This window comes from Notothenia rossii (assembly GCF_949606895.1).
Source record: "Notothenia rossii genome assembly, chromosome: 2".
Lineage (NCBI taxonomy): Eukaryota > Metazoa > Chordata > Actinopteri > Perciformes > Nototheniidae > Notothenia > Notothenia rossii.
In genome coordinates, this window is record NC_136904.1 from 76227345 (window position 1) to 76246920 (window position 19576).

General features: G+C 41.0%; 1 protein-coding gene across 6 annotated transcripts in view; it reads left to right on the forward strand.

Annotated features, from left to right (window-relative positions):
* Nucleotides 1–19576, forward strand: part of map2 (microtubule-associated protein 2) — a 73102-nt gene that overhangs the window by 50587 nt on the left and 2939 nt on the right. For 3 of the 6 annotated variants that reach the window (XM_079663422.1, XM_079663424.1, XM_079663423.1), the window contains 10 exons: nucleotides 777–1061; nucleotides 2165–5758; nucleotides 5882–6097; nucleotides 6551–6676; nucleotides 7631–7692; nucleotides 9272–9413; nucleotides 9966–10022; nucleotides 10351–10643; nucleotides 18873–18954; nucleotides 19395–19507. In XM_079663422.1, coding sequence (XP_079519548.1) covers nucleotides 777–1061; nucleotides 2165–5758; nucleotides 5882–6097; nucleotides 6551–6676; nucleotides 7631–7692; nucleotides 9272–9413; nucleotides 9966–10022; nucleotides 10351–10643; nucleotides 18873–18954; nucleotides 19395–19507 — 4970 coding nt within the window. The other 3 variants (XM_079663426.1, XM_079663425.1, XM_079663427.1) reach the window with 2 other exon arrangements.

Sequence of the window (19576 nt, forward strand, 5' to 3'; positions counted from 1 at the left end):
CCCCAACATATGCATTCATTCATTTAACACAAGACATTACAATGATTATGTATACATTTAAAAAAAATAGCATAATTGTACTACCCCAGCCTCCCCAACATATTATAATCACCGTTGACAAAAATCTTGTAGTGTGTTTTGCTTAAAGTTATAATATGTAGAAACGTCTGGGTGCAAAGCAACTGAACAGAATATTTGTTACATTCAGAACGCAGCATACTCAAAATGCGCAAAGCTGCACACCCTTATCCACCATTAAACAGTAAACAAATCTGGCCTGTGCAATGTCCTGAATCTTGAGGCATTTTAATTGCCTGTAATGGACTGCAGCTCCTCAAGGTTGCATTTTCTTAAGAGCCAGGGATTTCAGAAGTGCTCTGAACAGAAGTGCCTCTACAAGAGCGCAATTTTAGACCTTGAAATATTACGACGATATTTTCATTTTCCAACCTCAGTTGTCAATATGGTAGATATTATACAGATATTAAGAAATACATCTCTGCATGCCTTTAACCAAAGACTATCTTCTTAGTTTCCTTACTGGGTACAATAAGCCCCAAATGTAGAAAAGCAAACAAACAGAATAAAAAACGACTTGCACACAACACTGTACTATGTGTGTAACGTACCTACAGTATATGTGTGAGCAGACATACACTTTAGTTCACCTTTTCATAGAGATGAAAGTGTCCAATCATAAGTTGTGTTCTCACATAACCCAAGTCTGTGTTGCCTGTAGTCTAAATGTGTCCCCCTTTTACCCTGTTTTGGAGAAGAAGAGACCATGGAGGCTCTTACAGCTGAATACGAGGAGGAGGTGGAAGATGAGGAGGAAGAGGAGGAGAGTGCAGCCGAGTCCGAAGCAGCTCTTGATGAGCAGCAGTGGAGCGGGGAAGAGCCTGAGCTGGACAGCCCCCAAGCTGAGCCTTTAGAGCAGGCAGAGGCCATAGACGAGGCCCAGGATCTAGACCTGGAGCCGGGAGAAGCAGCTAGTGCTGCTACAGACAGTTCTGTGGACAGAGATGAGGAGGAAGCAGGGGGGTGGGAGAGCCCTGAGACAGGTGTGTCCTGCCCTCTGCTCTCCCTTTCTGCATGTTACTGCATTGTCCAATGTATAGAAATGCCAGATGTGTCAAAAGGAACATATAAGCACATAACATAAGCATTATAATTCAAGTGGAATGGCAAGTTACCCTCCCTGCACTACTCTCTGGCTGCAAGGCAACACAGGCTTGTTGGTGAAAAGAGTCACATTCTTTTAACCTATGCTTTAACTTTTCCCTATTGTGAGCTATTTCTGCGCTTTGATATGATTTTTCCTTGCTGTTGTTTTTGGGGCCGGCCATTTTGTATTGGTATGATCAAGTGAAGTGTTGCTGAATGTAACAGTGCTCTTTTTTCACCGGCTATAAGCCTTTAGGTTTCTTGTTGTGTTTACACGTGGCTTGGTGCTGGTATGCCAGTGCTATGCACTTTTTGTAACCATGAATCATACTTCCTAAACCTGGGTCATTCATATTATTATCATGATCCTGTGCACATCATATGCAGGGGATTTCATGGTTGGCTGTTTCGTGTTAAGTGTGATAGAGTTTCATCAAATGCCTTATCATATCAGCGTTTGTTTGTTTTTGGCACTGTTAGTGACATTGTATGGCATTTCTCTGTCATTCACTAACAAGGTTCTTCTCTATTTGGGTGTACTGATATATGAGTCATTTTTGAAGATGAAAAATGTATTCGATATCAATATATTTATAACTATGTGATATATTTGAATTCGTGAAAATCGCATTCTGTGGTAGCCATTGTAGAACGAATGACAGAAATGTTGTATTTCTTTCATTTGATGTTTTGAAGACTTGCATGAATATCCATCCCATTAATTGTTCCCCATAAATCAGCCTCACAGTTTCCTCATGCCGGTTCCGTCACATGCCATGCCATATTATCATCCATCTGTGACTTGGTGGACCCCATAAACTCGCCGTACTTCTTCAGCGATGGCCGTATCATTGTGCTGTAAGTTTCTGAGGAGAGCTTTGCCTGTTTCTGTGGTAACGGCTTTCCTAGTCCCTGGCTTAATAAATATCTCACTTAAAGCATGCCAAAGCTTTGTTATTATCTGTTGATAAAAACAGCAAACTTACAGATGTTCTTTCAGCTTTAAAGATGGACTCAGACAAGCAGGGAAGCGAGAAAAGTGGTTCCATGAGCCCGGACAGCATTGGGTCGGAGAAACGTCCAGAGGAGTCTTTTGAGCCCCAGATGCAAGGGTTCTTTGCTGGGGAACGAGTTGTACCAGAGAGTCCCACCATGGATATGCCATCCTTTGTACCTCCAAATGTTCAAAACCAAGCCAAAGAATCTGCCAGCTCACTCACACTTCAGCCTACATATGGCGAGCCAATCACAGTGTCAGAGAAACAGCCATCAGTGGAAGTGGTGGAGATCATCAGCATCAGTGCTTCCTCAGATTTCTCATCACTGGGAGACAAGAGTCAGGTAGAAGTCTCAACGAGGGACTCTGCAGACAGATCTGGCATGTCAGCATATTTTGAAACATCAACTGTGGAGGTTGAGGAGTCTTCCCAATGTAAGGCAGAGGGTTATTACGAACTGAGCAGATCTGGTGAAGAGAAGAGTGCAGTTGACGACAGGCCCCCGGAGATTAGCTACAGCACACTAGCTGAAGCTCAGGATAAACCGGAAACTAAGGAAAGTACTTCAGAAGACAGTAGATTGTTCATAGTTCCCGACAAGAGTAATGAATGCAGGCTTTCCCCTGGTAAACTGGCCTTAGAGCAGAGGAGTTACTCACTTAACATTACCATTGGAGCAACTGATCCGAGCGGCCGGGGCAAACCTAGGAACTTCTCTCCACTGGCCACAGATATCATGTCCTACACTAGTGGAAGTCTAGACGAGGCAGCAGACTACCTCCCAGTCACTACACCCTCTGTGGATAAGCCTCCACCCTTGCCTCCACTGATATTGGAAACTGCGGCTTCCATCACTTCAGATTCTTCATCTCCTCCAAGGACCACAGAACCAGTTTCAGTACCCAGCCCTGAACTGGAGTCCCCAGAATCACCACAGTCCCTTAAGAGCAACTTTAAAAATGGCGCTGTCATGTCGCAAGACTTGCCTGAGATGCTGGATCTCGCTGGTACCCGTTCCCGGCTGGCATCAGAAAACACTGAACCAGATATCACCAGGAGAAAGTCAATTCAAGCTGATTTTCAAGCCTTTGCAGATGATCCACTAGCAAGCATGGTTTCAGGAGAACTAAGTCCTAGTGCCAGAAAGAGTGAAAGCCAGCTAGAAGAAATGGGCTATTGTGTGTTCAGTGAATACTCAGGTCCAATGCCATCACCTGCAGATATGTTCGGCCCTACAAGCGTTTCTGCACAGGCTTTCACCCACTCTGACCTTGAGGAAAAAGTGGCTGCGCAAGCTAGGAAGTTAGCAGTCAGAGACACGTCTATGGAGGACATAGGGATAGATGATGTCACTAAAGAGAAAGACCACAAGCAAGTAGAAAGAAAACATTCTGCTGAAGAAAAGGGAAAAGAGGTTGCAGATGAACAATCCAAACAATATGTAAGCGACACACCACAGGCTCAGCCAAGTGAGTCCTTTGTGACACCAACAGTCACTGTTACTTTAGAAGAAGGCGGGAGGGCGGGGAGTGAGACCGGACGACAAGCCAGTGGCGAGGGCTCAGCCTCAGAAACCGAGATTGCAGACTATGAGAGGCAGATACGTAAATTAGAAATGGAGGACAGGCCCCTTAGTATGGAGGAGGAAAGGGAACTGCAGGAACTTCGAGAGAAAGTAAAGCTGGTCCACCAGGAAGCCTATGAGGAAGTGGATGCAGAAGATGTGTACCAGCTGACTGGCGTGGCAAAGGACCGGATTGCTAGGCCTGTAAAAACATCACCTGCTTCGTCTGTTGATAGCAACATTGATGATGACAAGCTGCTCTCTCCAGTGCTTTCACCATCAAAACTTAAACAGAGAGAAGTGTATGGGTCCCCTAAAAGAACAGCTTCACCTGTGTTAGGAATAAACAAAGAGAAAGAGGAGTCAGAAAGAAAAACGAGGCAAGAGCAAGAAAAGGAAGCTGCGGAGAAGAAAATGAAAGAAGAGAAAGATGAAGCAGATAGGATAATCAGGGAAGAGGCCGAAAGGAAAGAGAAGGAAATGAAAGAGAGAGAAGAAAGGGAAAGGAAAGACAAAGAAGAGGCAGAGAGGATACTGAGGGAAGAAAAAGAAAGGAAGGAGAAAGAACAGAGAGAACAGGAGATAAAAGAAATAGAAGAGAGGGAAAAGATGGAGGAAGAGAGACAAAGGAAAGAGAAAGAGGAGAGAGAGAAAAAAGAAATAATGGAGAAGGAATTGAAAGACAAGATAGAGAAGGAAAAGATAGAGAAGGAACTGAAAGAGAAGGAACTTAAAGAAAGGGAATTGAAAGACAAGATAGAGAAGGAATTGAAAGAGAAGGAAGAGAAGGAAAAGATAGAGAAGGAACTGAAAGAGAAGGAAGAGAAAGAGGATAAAGAAAAGGAACTGAAAGACAAAGAAGAGAAGGAAAAGATAGAGAAGGAACTTAAAGAGAAGGAACTTAAAGAAAGGGAATTGAAAGACAAGATAGAGAAGGAATTGAAAGAGAAGGAACTTAAAGGGAAGGAAGAGAAGGAAAAGATAGAGAAGGAACTTAAAGGGAAGGAAGAGAAGGAAAAGATAGAGAATGAACTTAAAGGGAAGGAACTTAAAGAAAAGGAATTGAAAGACAAGATAGAGAAGGAATTGAAAGAGAAGGAACTTAAAGGGAAGGAAGAGAAGGAAAAGATAGAGAATGAACTTAAAGGGAAGGAAGAGAAGGAAAAGATAGAGAATGAACTTAAAGGGAAGGAAGAGAAGGAAAAGATAGAGAAGGAACTTAAAGAAAAGGAATTGAAAGACAAGATAGAAAAGGAATTGAAAGAGAAGGAACTTAAAGGGAAGGAAGAGAAGGAAAAGATAGAGAAGGAACTTAAAGAAGAAGAAGAAAAAGAAAAGATAGAGAAGGAACTGAAAGAGAAGGAAGAGAAGGAAAAGATAGAGAAGGAACTGAGAGAGAAGGAAAAGATAGAGAAGGAACTGAGAGAGAAGGAAGAGAAGGAAAAGATAGAGAAGGAACTGAAAGAGAAGGAAGAGAAAGAGAATAAAGAAAAGGAACTGAAAGACAAGGAAGAGAGAGAGAAAATGGTAGCAATGGACACGCCTGATGATATATCAAGACAACCAGAGGTGCAAGCAGCCAAGCAGAATGTGGCAGTAGAAGCAGTGGATGCTAAAAAGGGGCAAAAGGAAGAGGAGGAAGAGGAAATAGAGAAAGTAGCCGCAGGATCAGCAGTGGCAAAGGAGATCCCAGAGACTCGTGCTGCCATCGAATCAGTGGTCACAGTTGAAGATGATTTCATCACTGTGGTCCAGACCATCGACGAAGCAGATGAGCCGGGACACAACGTTCGTTTCTCTGGTCCACCTGAAACAGGAGCCTCAGAGGAAGAGGAAGAGTCTGTAGAGTTGGCCCAAGAAGCTGACCTGGAGGCGGCAAGTCTAGAGGAAGTAGTAGATGTTCCTGAGACCCCTGCCTTCCCTCTGAAAGAGGCTCAAAGCATTGACACCGATGGACCCACAGAAAGTTATGATAGAGATGAAACCACAATGGACGACTCCATCTTGGACAGCTCCTGGATTGACACACAAGGTGAGATCTCTTTGATGGTTTGTCTGTTCAAAGTGTTCTTTTTCCTCCTTTGCTCTTCTGCTTCCAATAAAAACACATTAATACTGTCTTGTATTTCCCATGTCCTTCTTTGCTACACCACAGATGATGATGATAAGAGTATGGCGACAGAACAGTTTGAGCCTTTGCCTAAGTCAAGTGCAGACAAAAAGGAGAAGCAGACACAACAGAAAAAGGCGGAGAAACAGCCGGTCAAACCAAAGGCCGGACGGGCTAAAGGCCGAATCTCTACACCAGAACGCAAGCTTGTCCGCAAAGAACATATCTTCGTGCCGAGAGAAGACAACAAGAAGAAAAAAGGTTCTCACAATTTTTCATTCCTTTTGAATTCTTGAACTTTACAGATGAACATGTATTTATTTATAAATATTGATATAAAATTCGTATTTGATACTTGCTGCTCGAAATCTGCAGGGATTGTTATACAATGAATATTTTTTATTTAGTCTGCTTCTTGCTCCTGTCTCTGTAAAGCCAGACAACATGTGCCTTAATAGTGTTTTCTGCTGTAAATCCAAAAGAACACAGCGTCTTTGACTATATTGCTTCACTATACAAATACACACAATTGCACTCCTATAATAACTCACTGACAGTGATTTGAGTCAACTGTTTTTAGTATAGTCCAACAAATGTGTTAGCTAACTTTTTTTAAAAATCTTATTCTGCAGAATTACATACTTTATGTTTAAGCCTCTATCTATGCTTATGATTCTCTCTCTGCTTTTGTCAATGCCTCGATTCCTCTGGTAGCTGTGATAAGGACCGAGTTTACAAAAAAAATGCAGACACACAGTCAATCGCCATCCAAGAGAAATGTGATGAAACCAGCCGCCCGCCAGACCCAGCATCACTCCTGTCCAAGAAGGAGACCCACAGGTGACACATTGCCTTGGTCTGTCAAAAGATAAAAAAGAAAGGTGGCACGATAGCCACCAGTTTCCATCCAGCTTCATTTGGATCACGGCATCCATTTTGTCTTGTTGGTTACTTGGTTTGCTTTGTCCTGTTTCTTGTTTTTCATAATAAAAAAGTCCTGCCATACATGTTTTCATTTGCCTCCATTTGTGTTGTGCTCATCCTTGATGTTGTTTAAAGGGCATGATGTCCTGCAGTTAAAAGTTTGGGATTTGAGGATTCACTAAACTCTTTCCAAGTTCTCGTCTACATCACTACTGCAAGTTCAGCAAAAGCAAGATGTTCCGCTGATTTTAAGCTACTCAAAGGCATTTTTCCTTACTGTTAACATTGCCTGCCCTCTGTTTATATGTTCTTGGTGAGCTTTTACATTATTATACTTATACTTTATATAAATATTTCAAATTATTTTAACTCAAATGTCTGTTAACTTACTGGTCTCTTTAAGCTTTACATTACAGCTTTTTTCAACCTATCGTTGCCAGGCTACTAGTAATCCATGGTTTCGTTCTATGGACCTTATGTTGTAGACCGTCCCAGAGGCAGGGTGCTCTTCATTTTCCCCAACGGGCTGGATTCTGTGTCACTGGTGATGAGGGCTCAGTACACTGCTGCATTGCCCCAATTAGATCTCCAGGGTTGCCTTGCATAATACAAAATCCCCCAATCTGTGTGATATCTTGCCAAATCTTTACAGAATAGAGCCCTTAGCAACCTGCTCCCACAGAACATTCGATTTTCATATAGCACACCATGTCAGGTTTGGGAATACAACATTGAGACCCAAATATGCTCTTATATCCAGAATCCTTTAAAGTAGGACATGAAAACGGTTCTCATTTCTCTCTCTTCAGTATATAAAGGTCATAACATCTGTCGGTGTCCAATAATGTTTTGTTTCTGTCTCTTTCTTAGAGGCGCTACCAGACAGTCATCAGCCTCTGAGTGTTGCCAGACAGTCTCGCAACAGAGCATCGGTGAGTAAACTACATTGAACCCAACATTGGTGTGAAATCTGACTCCGAAACAACTCAGCGAAATACCACATCGAAGCTTTAAAGACAAACAGCCAGAATCACCAAGCAGGTTTGCAGAAAGGCAATTAAATAAACCTCAATCAGATAGAAACCACCCATTCTACTCAACAGCAACAAACAGTACTCTGCATCTTCAATACATCTGTAGACATAAGAATGCTATGCAACAAGAAGTGCTTCTGTATTACAGATTGCTAATAATGCATCATGAAGTCAGCAGATTTCAATGTTTACCCCTTTCTTCTAATTTGAAACTAATACACAAGTTGCCTCATGCATCGTTACAGCAGAAACAATTGACAACACATTAATTACGCAGAATAATTATCATCAGAACTGAGACTTCTTAAGAACTTATTGCAAATGATCTCTTGTGACTTCCAGGGCAACCTAATCATCTTTTTAGATAAACACCTGCCTGTTTGTACTGTTTAAGCAAGTGTTGTCTCCACTCTGACTATCTTAACCCTAACCCCCGCATGAACAACACTGCATAGCATTTATGCACAAACACCACTGTTTTCTTTTGTGTTTTATGAAAAAATATTTATTTCGTTCTTTGTAAATTCTCTGCTATTGTTGCCTTGCTTAATGGGTTTTGCACAAGTACACAAGGCAGATCCATTTAGAGCTTTTTGTTTTTTACTGAGTGGGTGTCGGGTCACCCTGTGACATTTCTCCAGTGGCTATGGTCGTGACTCCATTCTACTCCTCCGCCATGGTAATGACAGTTATTGTGTCTAAAATAAAATAGTATCTGCATTTCTAAAATGTCATGTCATTACTGCATACTGTAAGTGTGTTCTGTCAGTCTGAGCCCACATGTTATTTTACTTCTGGTTTACACATTCTATTTACAGTCTCCCAATACATCTGTTACCATGGTTTGCAGTGCAACCTGAAATCTTGCATGAGTCTATACTTGTTTTTTTGTTTGGCATTTTGATTGTATACATTTAAAAAACAAATGTAACTAGCATGTTCATAATCAATGTGCATGATGTGTTGTGATGAGCTATAATTCAATGTTAAACAGCCATGATCCAATGCTAATATCTCATTCCTCATACCACAATCGGATCTTGTGCACTGATAATGCATGTTTTAGGGCTGTTATTTTCACCACTCTTTTGTCACCTTGTGTTGTATATTTTGATGCCATTCTACTCACCCAACAAGCCTCATCTTTGTACCATCTCAGGGCCATGCCCATCGTTCTCCACTAACAAAGGTCCCCGCCTCCATATCCAGAGTGACTGCCTCATTAGATAGACCTCGCCCAGCCTCAGCAGAGCCTCACTGCTTCACAGTAATACAGAAACTCGTAGCAGAGGTAGGTGAATGGTAGAGTGGAAAGAAAAGACATAAAAACAGATTCATAGTTGGATTAAAAAACACTTCTCTGCGATATTGACCACCTAAACCTATTGTATCCCTATTGATTAAAAACATTAAAAATAAATAACAGCCTCACTACTCTAAGGATCTACTTTTTGTCCCCCACGTTTGTTTCCTACAGGATGGTGGGTCATGGAGCCCTAAAAAGAGGTCCTCTGTGCCGCGGCATGCCCCCATTCTGAGTCACCGTGCACACCTTGAACACGAGGAGAGCTCCACCTCCATCACCAGCTCCGGCTCCTTGGCTCCTCGTAGACCCACATGTAGGCTGCAGATCCTCTAATCAGCTTACTAAACGATGTCTCGGTATTTAGGTGGTATTAGATCAAATCAACAGCAACATGTATCAGCCTTCAGTAAAGCCACAACAAATGGATTCTACCAGTATAAAAGTAGTTTCTTTTAATCAATGCTGATTATTATTTGTGTAGTTTCTTGCATTTGACTAAAGAGAGCTCTAGTCTGCCAAAAACTCTCAGTACCTCCATATGTCTCTTTGGGCTTCTTTCTGATAATCTATGCTGCTGTGCTCAAAACTAATTGAGGTGGCTTGTGTAGGATCTACTCTCCTAGAAATGAATAGGAAAAATAAGTCTTTAAGTATTCAATAACATTCTGTAGCAGTATTCTCCAGCTCTCTCAAGTGCCTTTTAACCATTCTCTATGTCACAGTGATTTTTTGTTTTGTTCTATTTACTACTTACCGTATTACAGGTCAAGGTGAATGAATTGGAGCATGCAACACTCTCCTTTTCTTCTTTATTTCTCACCCTCAGCCTCCACTTAACTACACTTTTCCTTTCCTGCTCCTGTAGCGTTTCAAACCGAGATGAGGGCGGAGCACAGGACAGGACGAGCCCCTAGCATGACAGGTAGAAGGGATTCTTAAAACTTCTGACACTATGGTGCTTTATTGCTATGTTTAACCTAAAATAACTAGTGACTTCAATTGTTTATGGTTAAAATATTTGAATCGGAGACCTGCATTTAGTATTTTCCAGTGTCATTCTGTATATCTGGTGGTCTGAAAAGTGACTTTCAAAGGCTTAAAGTCCTAGCGTCTGACAAACTAATGATTGACTCTTCCCATCGGTTTTTTTCTCATTTGAAGTTAACATATGTTACCATAGTTTCTTCTGTTGAATATACTGCAGCTTTAGCTTTTTCCTTCATACTTATATTCCTCTCCATCAATTACAGATTCAGTGCGCTCCCGATCAGCTCGCAGTGGCCACTCCACCCCTCGCACCCCCGGCTCCACAGCCATCACCCCAGGAACCCCTCCCAGCTACTCATCGTCCTCAAGGACCCCGCGCTCCCTCAGCCTGATTTCCGGGGAGAGGAAGGTTGCCGTGGTCCGCACCCCACCCAAGTCCCCTGCCACCACGCCCAAACAGCTCCGCATCATCAACCAGCCTGTGCCTGACTTCAAGAACATCAAGTCCAAGGTTGGCTCCACAGAGAACATCAAGTACCAGCCCAAAGGAGGACAGGTGACGCTCTTCTCCCTTACTTCCCACAAAACCTTTAGCTCCTATTTTATTGTATGTGAATTTTCTTTAATCTACGCAATGTTGCAATCCTATTTATACTGGTTATTGCTTCTAAAAAGTCTATTTTTGTTGGTACCCATAATAACACATTTGATTTACTACTATATAATCGTGCCGTTTTAAGTAAGATATCTGTAAAGAAACTTGGCGATTATCTTCTACAAGAACTTAACCTTATTCTTCCTTTGAACCTTAAAGCAACAGTGAAGGATTAAGTGGACAATTAAAACAGAAAACACACTTGCCATGACACTTTGGATAAATGGAAAGAAAAAACAGTAGAATATATACCATTGATATGAAACCTAATTTATCTGTAAATGTTCTGATGCAAATTGAATTACTAGAAGTGTTTATGTCTAAAGTCTTCTGGCTTTTCTTCGACCTTGAGAAATGTTTTTCCCATTGCCCCCTCTCTCCTACCTCTCCACTCTCGTTGTCTTGTTGTATTCTCTTAGTAACCTCTTTCCACTGTTATTCCTTCAATCCTGCTGACTAGCCAGTTTTCCACCAAGTTTCCAAGCCAGTAAAATGCTATAAACTCTTTGAAAAGCTCTACTTTGGATAACATCACATTGATATACAACAGGGGGTAGATGGAAGAGATTCAATTGTGTAGCATTATTTTCTTTCAACCAAATACCCCATGTCTCCATGCTGTCCATGTTGCTCTGTGTGTGATGGATCTACACAAGAGTAGGCAGTTGTCTTAGAAAGCAAATATAATTAAAAAATGTTGATGCTGTGAGGTTAAAATAGCCTCTTCCTTTCTGCCTCTCTGCTCTCCTGTGATCCAAATGTGCCCAACGCAGCTTTGACATCATTCAGAAAGAAATCCAAATATATTCCAAATAAGGTATTGCCATCCACGGATCAGTAAGTTCCTGAGGGATAACAACTGAGGTGGAGATTTTAGAAGTATTTCACCACAAAATGTAATATGTTGTAAAGTAAAGTCTTGAGGAAAATAACAGGCCTTTAGGATTCAAATATGTACCTGTACAGGACAGGAGGCCCCACATTTAAATAAAAAAGAAAGTGACCTGGCTTTGACATCTCAGTGAACAGTATTGATCCCTTTGATTCCCCCCCTTGAGCTCTGGGAACTGAGAACAACACTTCAGCTAACAGAAATCTGCACTTCAAATCCTGTTTTCACCATGGCTGCACTTAATCTGCATTCACAGGGTTCACCCCAAAGTTTGACAACTATCGTGTTTCAGTATGAAATACAGACTCAGCGCTGTAACAAGAAGAACAGTGAAAAAACTGCAGTTTGTCAGTAGCCATCAGCTCTTACAAGCCTTCACTGATGACCTGATTAGGAGTCTAAGCGTTTGCCTGACATCTTTATGACTTGCCAGGTCTCTGCGCCGCTCTGTGCAGCCAGCCACAAAACAGGGAGGGATCATGCTCCAAAAGCCTTCCTGTCATCTGCAGGAGAAACGGCCTGACTAGAGCTTTTGTGCAAGCATGCATTCTGGTTCATAATCAGTTACTATGCAATATGGCTTGCAGTATTGTTCCTAGCATGCAAGTATTTATTGCAGTGAAGGTGTCTTGTGGTAAAATAAGGATGCAGGCTGTGAAGAGAGGGCGACGGCTCACCACATAAACTTTTATTCTCACATTTCTGATATGATTATGTGGTGTAATGCAGCTAAAAGTTGTCATATCGTGCAATGTTAAGTATCTGTAAGAGGTTGCCTTGCATATGTAGTCCAAGTTCAATTTTAGCTTTTGTCAATGGCTGTGGTTGGCCAATTCTCGAGGGGAGATTTTATGATGTGTGCTTGTCTTTACCTGCAATTACGTCCCTTCCTTTTTTTAAATCTCTTTTCTGCAACACAGGGTGTTATGTAAGAATATGACCTCTTCATGAGATACATGCAGCACTTTATCCAATTATTTAAACATTTCTTATGTCATAGATCAGGATTTCCACAAAATATCCTATCTTTTAAGTGAATTATTTAGCTTCTAATGGATTTAAAAGGTAGTACTTCTTATACATTTGCACTTTTCTTCTGGAGCCAAGACAGGCACAGGTAGCAATTGGCTGGTAAAAGTAGCTCAGCATAAATCCATATCCATATCCATATCCATCATTTAATCTCCAAATTAATTATAATTTGCTTCTCTAACTTCTGGATGTGTAAATTAGAAACAGTAATATTGCCTTATTAACAGTTGGCACTTCAATATGTTTCTTTTTAAACCATGAAATTGTAATGTTTGTATTTCAATGAGGGGTATTTTTCTGGCTGCAGTTGTTACCTAATGTTGTGTTTTGTCTAGAATACATTTGATGCCTTTACTCACAGCACCACAGTGTGTGTGTGTGTGTGTGTGTGTGTGTGTGTGTGTGTGTGTGTGTGTGTGTGTGTGTGTGTGTGTGTGTGTGTGTGTGTGTGTGTGTGTGTGTGTGTGTGTGTGTGTGTGTGTGTGTGTGTGTGTGTGTGTGTGTGTGTGTGTGTGTGTGTGTGTGTGTCTGTGCGTGTGTTCACATGTGTGTGTCACCCCTGGGTGGCGGTAGGTGTCTGCTGTCGGACACAAAATGATGTTGGCAGCTTTCGTCTAAGCACAGGGGTGACTGCCTGGTCAGAGCGGTCATCCTGAGTGTCTCCAGACAAAACCAAACTCAGCTGTTTGTGACAAAAGCACCTCGGAGCAGAATGATAAGTTACTAACTTAACTTGAAGATATGAACAGAGGATATTTCTCAAGTTATATAATGACCATTTTAGCTCCCTGCGAGTTACCAAGCCATGCTACGCTTCAGAGAGATGATGCACTCAAGTTCATGAAGTCTTTTTATGTAATGAACCAAAAAATGCAGCTTTTTTGTTTTACTTATCTGCTGCAGCTAACAGACATGAGTAGTTCATGTAGAGTTCTCTGCACTGAAGCCCCTGGATGAATTATGTAAGGATGGCGGGATGGGAGTGTACTTTGCTTTTTCTTGACAGCAGAATATTTGAAAGGTAATGGTGACATGTAAGATCATCTTAGAGCTTCCTGCACACACAGTTAGAAAGTCGGAATAAATAAGCTGATGATACTGCTGTATTACTCTCAATTTACCCGGCTGTCCTGAACCTACGACTGAAATATTTCTGAAAAAAATCCTCTGTCGTATATTGCTGTTGTTGTCCAGGACGCTTGCGCAAGACATTCACCTGTGTTTTCAGCTCAGTTACAAAAAGGTTCCTAGTACTCTGCTAAGTTGTGATTGGCCTTTACTAGCTTAGGCATGGTAGAATCCTTTCCAGCCATAGTGGAATTTTAAAACTGATTTATTCTGACAGCAGGATACTCCTCTCCTGACCTTCATTAGTGCCTTGTAGTTCTGTGGTCAAAGTAGTTCAGATCCCCCCCTACCCTTGGCAGGCCTCTGCCCAGCCACTGCCCAGTCTCTGACCTCTTCGTTTACTGTCCTCATAGAAACACACGGAACTAAATATCCTCACAGAGGCCAAACACAGGGTCTCGTGGATCTGGAAGTCAGTGCTTCGCCTCGTCTCCCTCACTCTGTGCCTATCAGCAGCGCACAGTGTGACCTGGACAAAAGACCTGCTGGTACACCTGAGCACTGTTAATTATGACACTGCATGTTTGATAGAGTGTGCCACTAAATAATGAATAACCTAATTTAATTTTAAACCTTATCACTTAATACAGTTAATACATTTTATAAAGAATGATTGGTTGATTAAGTGTGCAAATGTAATAAGGCTTAATAAAGCCAAAGTAATTTACAAATTAATAATTCTGTTAATTTTGCTTTTGCTAAATTAATTGATATTTGATTTTAAAAATATTTAAATGAAGTCCAGCACCTTGGGATTGCTGTGAGCAATGAAAGGTGCTTTATAAATCGAATTTATTATTATTATTATTATTATTATTATTATTATTATTAACTCACACAGCAGCAGCTGTTTGGACAGTTGTTATATCCTATAGTCATCTGTTGTGTATCGTGCCTCCACACATGACTCTATCATGTGTGTTAAACATCATTATTTGTAGGTTGCTACATCTTTGAATTCAAGAAATTGTCTATAAATAAAATGCTTATTACTTTGAATTGTTTCAGCATGCAACAAACTGTACATTTGAATATGATAGTCAGCCCCATAAGAAGAGGTATGTTTAAAAGTATTTCATTTTGCAAAACCGTACTTCTACATTTTAATTGATGAACAATTGTATTAATTAATTAATGCACTTAAAGTATATGTGATAGAATTAGGAAAGTCTGCATTTCCACGCTAAAGACTTAACTTAACCATGATGGGAACACAATGACAATCACATTTTCTGGTTCACTCTCTCATGGGGCACAAGTTTCTTAGAAAGTTTGAGTTTGAAGGAATTCTACAAATATATTCTGCAAAGTGAAGCAGGAGACTGTTGTAAACAAACTAAGATTGAAAGGCTTTTTTTATTGTATCAAAATTCTAGTCAGCAACAGAGGGCATTCCTCTTTTTATATAAATGTTTTGTTTGTCCTTCTGAAGTATTTCTTCCAGTGGCGGTATGATAAGCATTCATTCCCCTTCACGATGTAAGAGGCCCATACTATCTCTGTATTTCTCCATAGAGTCATATTTTAAACAAGAAGCCGGACCTCACTCACATAGAGACACAATGCAGCTCCAAGGATAATCTGAAGCTCTCTCCCCGTGGAGGCAATGTATGTACCATTATGTCTATCTAGTGGTTTTCCCCCTCTTGATCCCTCAAAGTTTGAAGACTATGATTTCATTCTGAATTGTTCCCACAGTATATTTCTGTCCTACTAAGAGACATGCAGCACATTGCCTTGTTGGGCTTTGCAGATCTGGATACAGTGCTAGGTCCTCTATCATAGTACCTTAGTTTGTCTCTTCCCTACACACACCTATATTTCCACTACTGTTTAAGCCTTCTGTTGTTATATGTAGTTCATTGTCTCACTGTTCACACTTAGCATGTTGTTAAACCAAAGTGACTTTTAAAGCTTAGTGTCACCATTTTATTTATTAAGTGTTATACTCTCCTGAAATACACATGGGCAGCCAAAAAAAACCTAGCAGCTGGTTTGACAGCATCTGATTTTAGCCATCTTCTTGCTGTGAGAGCCATAAAGCCCAAAATAAACCAACTGTCTGGCACCAAAGATGCCTTACTGTTAAAGAAAGCCAGCTGACCAAAACCTGCTGGCAAATGTCTGTTGCCCTCAATGCCCTCAGCAAGTCACTTACCATCCAACAAATGTGGCTTTTAATTGGAGCGGGTTCAATGGCATCTTTTTAGCTGTAGTTAGTTTCCTGTGTAATCCTTTAATACTATATATCTTGTGTAATGTCTCTTGTTTGGTAGTTAGTTGTCACTGTCTTAGTGCTGCTATCTAGGATGTTCCCAGAGACTAGAAGTTGGTCTACCACTAAGTGAAATGCGTTAGAAATGTTAGCTTTTGCTTTCCATGGTAATGGCTTTGATTTTACTTTTCTTCATGGCAAATGTTGGATTCTGGATGTCGTCCAAATTTGATTTTGGTTTGCCCACCATTCTTCACATATTTTACCTTGCTTCCAACTTAAAATGTGCCCCACAGTTTACAGCAACAAAAATAGCTACACATTTGAGAGAGAGATCTGTACTCTAATTGAATACTTTTGTTTTTTAATCGTAAAGTGTTATACTATAATTTCAAAGCATTTTAAAGTCTTCCTTTGGTCCACTCAAGTTTATCTCCTCATGGTCTCTTCTCCTCCTGTAGAGCTCTTTAGTGCTCTGTGCACAACATGTATCGAATACGTATGTGGTGTGTAAGTCTTGTTCCCACTTCTTTAATTGTGCTGCGGGATAAATGTATTCATCGTTAGTGTTATGTACTGTACCAACTCTGCTGTGTCTGCATCTCACTCTTGCTTTCTCTCGTTGCAGTAAGAGGTATTACCAATGCAGCACTCCCATATTTTATCATACTCGCCCCCTTAATTAATCATTTAAATATTTACTGGTTCATATGGAATCTACTTGAGTCTGAACAGAGGATCTGCACAAAATATCAACCTCACTCAAGCTCTGTAATAAAGTTGTCTTAGTCACAATATCCCTTATTTGCCATTATATGGAATCCAGTGTTTTGAAGGAGGTAAGATTGTTTTCTGAAGGTGGGCCGGGATTAAAGAGGATCCTCCTTAGGACTAATAGGTCATATCCAGAAACGAGGCTGATATGAAGCTCATCCTGGGTTGTGAGATTAATCTAATTGGCCTCTTAGCTTAGAGCCATGGTATCTATCGAAGCTGTTTGTCCAGAGCAAAAGTGGGACCTCCAGGTTGAATATCAATGCCTCAGTTACACTTAGACAAACTCGGATGTCTAGAACAGAATATTTAAACAAGAGACATGAATAAAATGAAGTGCCAGAAAGCCCAAGCCTTCTCCCACCTCACTCCTCGCCTCCGCCCGCAGGTTCTCATCCCCAATGTTAAACTGGACTATAGCCATGTTCAGTCTAGGTGTGGGTCCTTGGACAGGCGGGGCTACTCTGCAAGAGGTGGAAAAGTGAGTCCTGTTCCGCAAGTCCATTGTCTCAGTGTTAATGTCAGATTCCTCTGTTGTGTTGTGTTTGTCAGTGTTTCATTATGTTGTCAAAGGAAACACGTGCCACCTTTTTATATGGATGTCTAATCAGCGTTGAAGGTCAATTTAATCAATTGAAGCAGTCAATTCCTCAGTGTGTGCTATATTGACAGAGGCCCAGGGTACCAGCAGGAAGAGAAACTAGAAATCCCAGCTGAAGGAGGACATAAGTTATTTCTTACCTGCGTCTTCATAACTGTCACTTTAAATGACAGCGCTACATGCAGGGAGGAACAACAGATTGACAGCTGAAAACTCAGCTTCCTCTCTCAATATAGCAAACACTGAGGATATTAAAGTTGCAATCAACCTTTATCGTCAACAGTGATTGGAAATAAATATCAAAGGTGGAATTTCCCTTTAAGTCCCTCACTCATTGGACCAGCAGTGCAGGTGCTGTTTACCTATCAACATCATTCTCCAGAAGTGATTTGTGTCCAGTGAACAATTGGAATTTTAACAGCTGGATGTCTCCTCCCCCAGCACTTGATTACATTCAGGACAATAAGATCATTTTCCTTCTGAAATAACACCAACAAGAATGGGTGGAGGCACCCCTTCAAGGCTTACAAAAAAAAAACACAAACACCTTTTATTCATATTATACTAACACTAGTTTAACTAATTATAAATGCCATCACTGTAGTTGATGGATTTCATTAAGATACCATCGCTGAAGGGATGAGCCAACCTGCAGTTGACACAAACCTCACGTCATCTCTCATGCTGCATTTCTGTGTTAAGCCTGTGTAAGGGACTCGTGGTAGATGAACAGCCTATTGTGGACTTTGTGCTCACGTTGTTGTGCTTTCCTATTGTGATCAACAATCTGCCCTTTTCAGCATCAGTACAAGTGAGACACTTTTGCTGTCATTTCTTTCTTCTCAGGCTCTGCGAGCAAGGAGACTAAAATCATTGGTTACAAAAGACATCAACTATATTGTTGACTTGAAAGTGATAGCTGACCACAGGCAGGTTGCAGTTAATAACCTCTGGACGTGGTGTATCTCTTCCTGTTCTTTCTGCTGTTTCTAAAGTGTTTTTATCTCTGCTCCTTCAGCCGGTTCACTCCTTAGATATCCCTCTGTAGTTTTCTCTTCAGGTCCCATGGATGTGTCCCATAGATACATATCCCTATGTGGCCATTTTGAACTGTTCTCTACTGCCTTACTCACTGTTGTCCATTATTGACAGGTTTTCTGATTAACAAATGTATCTCAAGAAGACAGTTACAGCACATTGTATTCTATCTTGGTTTGGTTGGTTTAACAAACATCTTTTTTCTGCACGGCAGAACACAGTCGTTTGATTTAACCGTGGTCTTATGTTCTCGTGCTTCCATGATTATGTTTTCTGATAATTACATGGAATTAGATCGCTGTGTTGTAATGTGAATCCGATGTGAAATATTACAGAAAAGGGAAGATACTATTTTGATCTTCTATGAGAGAACCTTTTAATCTCAGTGGGAGTCTATGACCTCGTTGTGCACTGTAAGCTCTGACCTTCTCCTGACTTTGCTTCTTCAAGGTGATGATACAGAACAAGAAGATAGATCTGAGCCACGTGACCTCCAAGTGTGGCTCACTAGACAACATCCATCATCGGCCAGGTAACCCTTGAAAAATTGATTTTTAATGAATGAAAAAGTGGTAAATGGAGTCAGATAACGTCTACAGAAACTATTTAAGTCCTTAATGTTGGAAGGAATAACATTACTTTTGAATGAACACTGCAGACCTATATTTAATACAATCCAGAAAAGATTTAGGAGCACTATCAGCATGGATTCCGAATGACACTGTGTGCCCACAGCTCCATCTGCTGGTCTCTTTGGGTCTTTCCATTTGATATCCTTTATGCACTGCTTGCTCTTTCATGACATCATTAGGCATGTACTTATCAAATGGCGTTTGTTTCAACATACCAACGTTTTGTACAAACAAACTCTCCAACCACCTAGACTTTTCTTTCACCTTGAACTTTGGAACCTTAGTCAATATCTCATGCCAATACTCTGTAAGGATTTGACCCTTCTTTTCTTCTCCCAAGGGGGCGGTCATGTGCGTATAGAGACAGTGAAGTTGGACTTCAAAGACAAAGCCCAATCCAAGGTGGGTTCCCTGGATAATACTCAACACACTCCTGGTGGAACCCGTCTCCCGGTAAGTGTCAGCTTCATAATCCAATCAATGATTTAAAGGAAGTGAATTATTTGAGAGATTGTGGTGCTC